Below are 9878 nucleotides of genomic sequence, written 5' to 3' on the forward strand. Positions count from 1 at the left end.
TCCAGTCATCCTTCTTATGGTCTACAACGCAAAGTAACCAGTAGCGTATGATTTGTGGAATTTTATTATCAGATTTTCACATAAGTATAATAATTATCTACATAGGTACTTTACTAGGAATTACATTTGAACCCAGTGTGATGATTTGATAAAATGCAGTCATTGGCAAATGCCTGAATACGTGATGGGTTGCCTTTTGACTTTATTATTCTGCAAATGTGATAACTTTGCAGGAAAGAATAAAATTATGGAAAATTCTTGATATTTTTCATAGTACGATACACTGATTCAATTCCCTGAAACCTCTATTACTTGAAACGATAGTAATTATGATGCACAATTTCTAATAACTCCAATTTGGTGTCAATATCTTGGTATTGGATTGGTGTATCAGAGAATGAAAAACTATAAACAATTACTCGCAATACTACAACATCACTTGAACTTGTGAATTAGACTAATTAAAGCTTCCTCAAGCTCGTTGGTTTACAGTTTTGTTCAAATCATGTCGTCGGTTGTTTCTCAGCTGCTTTTTTTACTGCCTACGAATAAATTTCTCATCGATCAGCATAGGTATTTCTTGTAGATCTGTGTTAAACATCCAGCCATAATTCTTAACTCAAAATACTTACCTCAGCAATACTTTCAGATACACCAGCTGGAAGGTTCAAGCCTTGAGCTTTTACATGAGAGTCTAAATTATTTAGTACAGTTGGTTCTATGAATTCTAGAGGTATCGTTTCCATTGCTTTTTGCAACACAGCTATAGATTCCTGATATTTATGTTCTCTACCTGTAATGATGATAGTATTTCAAATACCTGTTGTCATGTAAGTAATTGATATTGCATGCTGCTTCATGAAGTATACGTACAATATGCCGAAATTAATGAAGCATACATCAATCCCTTTATATTCTGACTGATATGAGGATTTTCATCTGATATCTTTACTATCTTTTCAAGAATTGTCGAATTTTTCATGGCCTCGATATTTTTAGCAACTAAAGTGAACGGTAAATCTGGCTTGTCAGATAAATACTGAGACCATATTATATGTGCTTCCGGTTTTCCATTTGTAAACAATTCCATCCACAACATTTCTACTGGGTCAACAAATCCATGTGCCGCGTATTTTCCAGTAAGGTTTATATCTGGAATAATTATTTTCCTTATATAATCCAAAAAAATAGTTGCAAAATCTTACGTCAGCAAACTGTTTTACACAGCGCAATAAGTTTTCGAATATTTTTACAATTATTTCGGAACAAAATGTTCATGTAAGAAATATGCCAGCAGGCGTTGATATTTTGACAATATACAACCACCTCTGAGTGGTGATGTAGGAATGTGTGGTGTTACACGAAGCCAATTTCTATTCTCAATAAATGTTATACTCTGGAATCACAAGACTCTTGGAGGTGATGTTTTTACTCCTTGGATTGAAATGGGTAGATGGAAATGATAACTTACATCTTTCCAGCAGTTGAGGATTATCCTTTAGTACACATTTTGCCAGGACTTGTGGATATCTGTGTGAAGACCGCTCACCAGCACTTTGAACAATTGTTTCTGCACTTGCCTCCAACGAATCCAAAAGTTTGTCCAATTTCCCTAATTCTGCATATGCTCTGCATAAATTGTTTTGAAATCTCACCCTCACCTTCATACTCTGTTTACGAAGCAAACGAGTTAAACATCATTCTTGCTACATAGATATGCAATGAATGAACATAACCGATTTTATAACAATAAATACAGAAGAATAAATTTTAAAAAAATAAATAAATTAATAAATATTACATACTCTGGACATCTTTTCCTCAATTTGTTTCAGCAAATGTTCATTTCCAGTTTCAATCATAGCCTTCATCAAACGATAGAAAACTCTAGAAAGAGGATATTTATTTCCTTCTATCATACCATAGGTTATCTCAACAGCTTCATCTAGCTTTCCTTGGTCTAGCAATGACTGTATCAATTCAGAACTTTCTTTGACACCTGTCATCCTCTTTGATCGATCATTGGTCCTAAACAAACTAAAGTATGAAAAGTGTTCCAGAAATTAAATTCTTATAAATTTTTCTATTCATTCTTACGTTGTATTCATTTCTGAATTAGAATGTGTACTTTCATCACTGATGCTATTTACAGACTGTCGTTTTGCGTTTTGCGTTGTGGGAAATTTTTCGAAATTTTGTAACACCGGTACTTCAAATGGAACAGGTTGATTGTTTGTCTTCAAAAGATCAGCCAGAATAGCAAGAAATCTATCAGAGGGTTCAATTTCTTGTTCTGTCATTTCTTGCCAAAATTTGAAGGCTTCTTCCCAGGCATTTTCATTGTCTATTAGGCAATCAAATATATATATATATATATACACACACACACACATATACACCAACGTCAATTTAGCCTATTAAGTTTGAGATATAAAAGATGGTTAGTCAGAATTTAAGACATTTATATCATAATGTTAACAATACTAACTGTAACAGCATATCAAGTCATCATAAAATTCCGGTACTGCTTTTAAGTGTGGTATGTCTTTTAGTACCGAAATAAGTTTTTCTAGAGAACTTGTCGCTCCATATTCTCTGCATCTTTCAGAGTGAAGTTTTAGTTTTCGAATGTTTGGAAACAAGGCGGGAATCTGGAATTATAAAACTAGTAATAAGCTTTATTATATGATTCCCATTGACATTTATACACGTCAACTTTTAACTGAAATTGCATGAAAATTTTTGATAAAGCAATACCTCCAAAATCCTTTTTGCTTGACGGAGACAATCACATTCTATAAAGTTCAGAGCAAGATCATACAGAGAATTAGGTTCACCATGAATTTGTGTACTGAGATCAGTCATTCGTTGCAAAGAAGTCGCATCCTCAGCTAATATGAATTTTTTAGCTAATTCAGACTTATAAGGAGTAACTCGGTATGTTTCACATATTTTTTCAAACATTTTTAAAGCTTCCTTCAGATCATCTCTGTAAAAACCGTAAGGATAGCAAATACTTTGACATTTCACTGCTGATTGAGAAAATCTTTGGAGCAGTACTGCAAATTTGTTGAATAATATTGTAGAATATGGTAAAAACGTTAGGAGTTGTTGCGATTTCATACAGACATTTTTGGCGATCAATTGTCAAATCATTCATAGGTAACGGCCATTAATTACCTGCAAACGTGCACCTTGATTAGCATTCCCAGATATGGAGCAGTGAGTCCTATATACTCTTTTTGTACAAGGGTATTAAATATTGCATTAACAGCTTCAACATTCCCCAATTCTGCTACACTCTTCAGTATTTTCCACCAAATTTTTTTTGGCCCACTATCTTTTTTGGCATCAATATTTGGCATGTTCTTCACATACTGTACTGCGTCTGCGACAGAAAGTTTAGGAAAGAGATTTAACTTAAATACAAAGATACTAAGCGACAGTTGATTTACAATATTATTGTTTCACATATTGAACGTGGAAGAGATGTTTCAAGTTAGTAAGAACCTTCGTTAATTCACATTTTCAGAAGAGGAACTATTTTATAACCGATCTTACCATTGATACGATTTGCTTTCACAAGAAGACTGATGTACTTTATGGTCGTATTTGCATCCAGGACATATGTTGGATATGAAGCGTTAAGAGCTGAGATATACTGTTCAGCTTTATCCAGCATTTCTACATTGCAGTAAGCATTCACCAGTGTCTTGTACATACTTTCAGTAAACTGAATACCATCTTCTTTTAATTCCTGTAAATGTACCAAAATAATTCTAAAGTGATTAAGGTTTGACGATTTCTACACTAAGCTGAATTTACAAAACAGAAAACGCATCGTATGATCAGGTGACACATATGAAACCACACTATTTGCAATTAGATAATTGATGTTTTTACCTCCACCAATTTCTCAAGATTTGCTATATCTCCGCTGCGACTGTATAAAAATAGTAGACGCTTTTTTTTGGAAGAACTTGCTTCAGCATTCTTCGAAGATGTGTATATTTCTTGCTCCAGACTCTGAATTTCCTGTAAAACATAAATGCAAGTGAGAAAAACACCGTCTTCCAGTGATGTGTGGTGTTGATTGTGATATAATTGCATGTCTCATATCATCGAATAATGGGACAAGCATTTTCATAGTGAGTCAAGAAGACAAGTATAATATGAACATATTTTGTTGTATTTCCATTATTGTCATATTCGAAATAAATGTGAGGTTTTTGTGCTTTGATTTAGTGAAACAGAAAAAAATCGAAAGATTTATGCAGCTTGCACAGGAATTTATAGTACTTACCGAACGAATGTTCCAATTTCCGGATTTGTCTCGTGACATGAAACTATTCATTTTTGGTAGCGTTTGTGAAGCTAATCTTTGGGAAAGAGGGAATGCACTAGTATTACCAATATCCAAACCTGCTTTCGAAAGCTCGCTGTAAATCTAGTCAGATAGGTAAAATTTATATCACATTTTTTGTTTGGTTTGTAAATTAAATAATAGTCTTGGAAACCTGTGAATATTCGGAGAAGTTTCAAATTTAGTTAGTACGTACTTGAGCTTGTAAGTTAGATTTATCCTTTTTTATTAACAATGCGATCTCAGATAGATAAAGCTCGATTACGTCATTGCAAACCATCTTTTTTTTATCATCGTCCTCCATTGTTTTCATTGTGCGTTCACACATGTTGCCAAGTATTGTAACAAATGACTCAGTGTCTCCTGTTTCTTTTAAAGCTTTCACAAGTGGTCTACAAAGTGACTGTACATTATAAGAAAATTCGTGCTTTGTACCTGGAACATGTAAAATAACTTAACTTAGGTTCAAAATAATAGTTCTACTCCCATCTGACATGCATTAATTGCACATTGATCTTGCGATGGATTTTTTATGCTATGAAATGATTACACGAAGCTAAGAACTGCTAGATATACAGATGAATCCAGGACTATCAACACATAGGTCTCCAATGTATTACTCGCGAAAATATGCGACTGAAAAGATTTTACTTCGCACAGGAAATTTGTCCTTTACGAGTTACAACTGTTTGAATTTCGCGAATCCAGTAGCATCTGATGGCTTACAACAGGGCTGGTCAATCGTCATTTGACTATCATATGCTTGGCAGCTGTTCTGAGCCATTAGATGCTACCGCATTGGTCAATTTGAAACGGCTGTAGTTGGCAAACGATAAATTTGCAATCAAAAGTAAAAAAAGTATCAGTCGCACATTTTTAAAAGAAACACGTTGGTAGCCTGCCGGGTGATAGTCCTGGGTCGCCCTGTACATACAATATTGATGCAATATATATGAAAGTAATTATTTAAATACCAAATTTAAACCATGGTTTACTTATGTAAAGGAAAATAGGCAAATAGATATATTCATACAGAAATCAGCTACTTCTTTCAGCCTCATAACGATGATCAAATGGTAGACAATTGCATATGCGATAGTCCCTGATGCTGCGCCAGTCGGAATTAATTCGCTAAAAATTTCGTCGGGTGTACCATTCAAACAAGGTATAATATAATCCCGTAAGGTATCTGGTGTGATGACCAATGAAAACTCCTGTTGTATGGTTTCCACAAGGTCGAGAATATCTGGCCAATGAAAATTGAGGAAGATTTTTCCAGGTTTTTTTATAGTTACTTTAGAGAGCAATGTTTAATCATACTAAATAACTTAGCTCATATCGGACTCAAAAAGTCTAATCAAGACAGTTTGACGATAAAAGATTCTGTATATTGTTATACCTTTATGTGAAAACTTCAGTGCAATAAACAATGGCCAAAAGTAATGTGGCCTTATTTCTTCACCGGAATCGCGTAATGTATTTAGAAATGCTAAGCTCCCCTCAACATCTCCTTGTAATAGTTTAGACTCCAAACCTATGTAGAGAGCTCGAGAATTAATACCCTTGTTTGCAATTTCATTGCACATATCGATGAGTTGTACAGCAGGCTAAAATGTATAAATTACAAAATACATAGAAAGTATGGTATATATCTTGAAGCAACTTAAGTAATAATAATGTACCACATAGAGATAATCTTATACTAAGTGTGCTTAAGGGTAACACTTCTCTTAGTTTTTGAAAAATATATTTTATTTAGTTTTCTCTCCGAGTAAAAAGTTCGAAGAACGTTTTGGGCAGTACTAGATTGAAAAGCTCTTGCTGGGTACATGTCTGCACAGCTTGGAGCAACTTCTCATACTCTGCTTATTATAAGAGATGCTTCAATCAAATTTCAGCGAAGTTCGTAGTATACATGCATATCATGGGCTAGGGACCAGAGTGGCGTAACCCCCAAAAAACTAGATATCCTGCCATAAGGGCGAAAGAGCAATTTTTAACATTAGAGCTCCATAAGACAAAAATCCAAATGCAATCTGCCAGGAGTGCGTAAACCACAATGCTATTTGGCCTGGTGCTGCTATAACAGCGTAAGTGAAATTATTTGAAAAATGACGATAGGCCCTTCTGCCTAAAGATGATACAAATACTAAAAATCGTAGACACTTGCTTCCAGAAAGATGTAACTCGCAAAATTAAAATATGTTACACACTTCTCTGCCGAAGTGAAATTATAGATAGAAGTTGCGTTTGAATCTTCATCTTATGGAGCTCCAATGTTAAAATAGCTGTTACGTCATCTTGTTAACCAAAGTAGTCTTCAATCAAAAAATCGCTAGTTACACCCTTCTAGTTCGCACAACCTCTCCCAGTCCTCAATATGTATCTAATGAATAAACTTTTTGTTCTAAATAACTGCACGATAAATTATGATGGAGTTTTGCAGTTTCCAGACCTTGACTGTTAGAAACAAATAAGAATTTTGCATTAAAATAATAATATCACTCACCAAGTCAGCTTTAACAAGATTTTTTAGCAGTGGACTACCAACTTGGCCTTTGTCAACGTTTGGTATAGATCGTAACACCTGCATAGCAGCTTCTGCTTGCCCAGAATGAACTAATTTCAAAATATGATTCAAAGCATCGTGGAGGTAGCCAACTTCCTTAGGCATTATAGAAAGTATCTGCAAGATATTTCCAGATCATTACAATTGGAAATTATTGCATCAAGCAAGAAACTTATATTCTTAGAAAAAACTAAGTTTATGTACAAATCCTAGTACAAGACGAGCAAACAGTTATTTGTATTGAATTGTATTGGTGATTTGTGTTAAAACAAACTTAGTTGTAAAGCTGACCCTGTCAAGCTTGCTTTACACCAAACAGCCAGGATTACGAATGCAGAACAACAAACTTGTACGTCAGTTTATGTCTTAGATTTATACATCCAAAGTATCCAGAATCGTTACAGCAAAGATTTTTCCAGAAAGACAAATTGTTCACATGAATATAATTTCGTTACTAATAATCATAATGAATTGCTATTTCACAAATGTTTGAGCGGTAAGATCAATTTGTCACTTCACCTAATTTTTATTTAAACAATGTATCCAAAAACTCACTGCCTCAACATGTTGAGTATGTCCACCGCAGGCTAAGGAATTAATGACATCCAGAAAATCTGCGTCTAACAGATCTATATTGTTTGACCGGCACTCTGAAATCGTACGGGTGATAGATTCCATATCGCCATGTTTTGCATAGCCGCAAAGAAGTTCTTTGTATGTATCGGCTGAAGGTTCCGAGCCAGCGGTCCTCATTATTGATAAAATTTCAGCTGCACTTGTCATATCGCTGTAAAATGGTATGGGAAATGTAGAAATATTTTATACTGTAAAACATTTTTAGTAAAGGAATGGGACAAAGTTAAGTAAGTGGTACTTTACATACAAGACTCCAAGATTACCAAGCAATAATTAAAATATAAATGATGCTAAAATACATACCCTGCTTCAGAATGCCCCCTGATTAACGCAGTGAATATGTTCTCATTTACGGAAAAATTTTTTTCTTTCATAAACTCTAATATTGTACTTGCTCCTTCGATATCCCCTTGCTGACAATAACGAGTAATTAATCTTTGGTACGTAAGCTTATTAGGTTCGATGCCTGCTTTATCCATTTCAGCCAAAACTTCAGCAGGTGAAAATGCATACTCGTTTTCAATGTATACACGCAGCAGGGCATTAAAGTGAGATACTTCCAATTCAGTCCCTTAACATTTATTCTTCCATGTATATTTATAATATCACAATATAGAAAAAAAACCTAATTTGCTTATTATTAGGTAGGTAATACTATAACCATATTCATAACTATTCAACATGTAACATGTGATTTATAAATACTTATTGTGGAAAAAATTAAATTGAATCTTTCGATTAAAAAACATTAGTATAAACATGAGCCACCCATGAGACATGAAAATCAAATACCACTTAGATATTATGTGATTCATCGGAAGAAAAAAAAGAAATATTACTTAAGTAGCAAATTTTAGTCTTATTCTGGTTACATTAACTAAATTGCTTTTCTGTATATACGTATTACATTTAAGTGTTAAATTTCAAACTCGTCCAGATAAAATAATATGTATACATACTTTTCAACTTGTGGTGTTAGATCTAAAATAATATGCAAGAGAAATAATATTCAAAGCTATTTTCACAATTTGAACTCTTCTGAAAAATTCAATATTAATTTCTACACTTTCTATGATTTTCGACCCCATGTATACCATACTGCACCTTAAAGAACATACCTGAATTTTTCAAGCTTTCCCATATTCGATTAGCAATTTCAGATTTGTGTTCTGGTAATTCACTAGCCACCAAGTTTCCGCAACATCGTAAGAGCATAAGGGCTTGGGTACTACTAACAGATTCTGCAAAATTCATGTAAACATTAGGTATGAATTCTATCTGCAATAACAGTGAGTGGGTATTAGCCAAAACATAAATTCAAAGTAAATTAAATTTAAATCCTAAACAATGTAAATACATGAAAAATATCATTTAAAACAAAACTATCAATTCTCACTGCACATGTTGAGCTAATTTATTTGATGAAAATGAAATATAATACGACATTAACATATATCAAGATTTGGAAATTTGTCAATGATAGGAATTTAAGATAAAACCTAGAATTACAATTCAATATCTAGGTACAAGTATGCAGATAAACCCCAAGACTGCGGAATGAATTTGATAAGCTTATGAACCAATAAACAGTTATTTAGTACTGCATACACACATACAAGATATTGTCTCAATTGAATAAACAGTGAAAGTAAAAAACAACTTACTCGAAGATTGAAATATTTTAAAGATTTGATCCAATTTGGTCCCACGTATCTGTCCGTACTTCCTGACATCAGCTTCAGCTCTTCGCAGGGACAATTCAAGAGCAGAGTCACCTTCCACTTGTTTGACAGCCACTTGGGTAGCCAGAGACCTTTTGAGTGAATAATGAAACGGGTTTATTGCTATCTGTGTAACATGACTGTAATTGCATTAAAATATATTGAAATTAACTTTACTTACTTGACTAATGTTGAAGGTGCAATGCAGTGCCTTTGAGAAAGAAGAGTAACACAGGCATTATATTTCACGTGAGAGAAACTAAGCTTTGTCGTAAGTTCAGCAAAGTTGCGGAAGTACTTTGATGACCGTAATATAGTTGCCATTATTATACATGTGCAGATAGATTTAACAATTTGCTATCTCCGCAGGATAACGATGCCCGGGTTACATGAAGGAGTCACCGAAAAGAGCAGAAAAGAGCATGAGAGGTCGCTCACAAATAACACAGATGGCTAGAAAGCTTTGCGATCTTTGAGAATAGTGTCTCGCCATATAGTCACAATAGATGGCATCTCCTGTAGCATCATCAAAATCATAGATATGTGCGTTGGCGATGACTGATAACTTTCCATTACAGTTTTTTATCCT

At 34.0% G+C, this 9878-nt stretch overlaps 1 protein-coding gene across 3 annotated transcripts; it reads right to left on the minus strand.

Annotated features, from left to right (window-relative positions):
- Positions 1 to 46: 46 nt before the first annotated feature.
- LOC107222179 (leucine-rich PPR motif-containing protein, mitochondrial) lies at positions 47 to 9730 on the minus strand. Of its 3 annotated transcripts, XM_015661433.2 has the most exons (21): positions 9471 to 9723; positions 9233 to 9381; positions 8687 to 8809; positions 7872 to 8139; positions 7488 to 7719; positions 6873 to 7049; positions 5763 to 5970; positions 5397 to 5609; positions 4560 to 4798; positions 4304 to 4447; positions 3904 to 4035; positions 3562 to 3757; positions 3181 to 3388; positions 2758 to 2989; positions 2489 to 2651; positions 2098 to 2344; positions 1806 to 2028; positions 1472 to 1670; positions 874 to 1152; positions 633 to 793; positions 47 to 542 (listed from the first exon to the last, which is right to left on the minus strand). In XM_015661433.2, the coding sequence occupies exons 1-21, from the start codon at positions 9611 to 9613 to the stop codon at positions 504 to 506; spliced, it is 3975 nt and encodes a 1324-aa protein (XP_015516919.1). In that variant the 5' UTR covers positions 9614 to 9723; the 3' UTR covers positions 47 to 503. The 3 variants fall into 3 exon arrangements, with proteins under 3 accessions (XP_015516919.1, XP_046589849.1, XP_046589850.1); XM_046733893.1 differs by lacking the exons at positions 7872 to 8139; positions 9471 to 9723 and having other exon boundaries at positions 9233 to 9342; XM_046733894.1 differs by lacking the exons at positions 47 to 542; positions 633 to 793; positions 874 to 1152 and having other exon boundaries at positions 1571 to 1706; positions 9471 to 9730.
- Positions 9731 to 9878: the final 148 nt, after the last annotated feature.

Source organism: Neodiprion lecontei, chromosome 3, assembly GCF_021901455.1.
Source record: "Neodiprion lecontei isolate iyNeoLeco1 chromosome 3, iyNeoLeco1.1, whole genome shotgun sequence".
Taxonomy (NCBI): domain Eukaryota; kingdom Metazoa; phylum Arthropoda; class Insecta; order Hymenoptera; family Diprionidae; genus Neodiprion; species Neodiprion lecontei.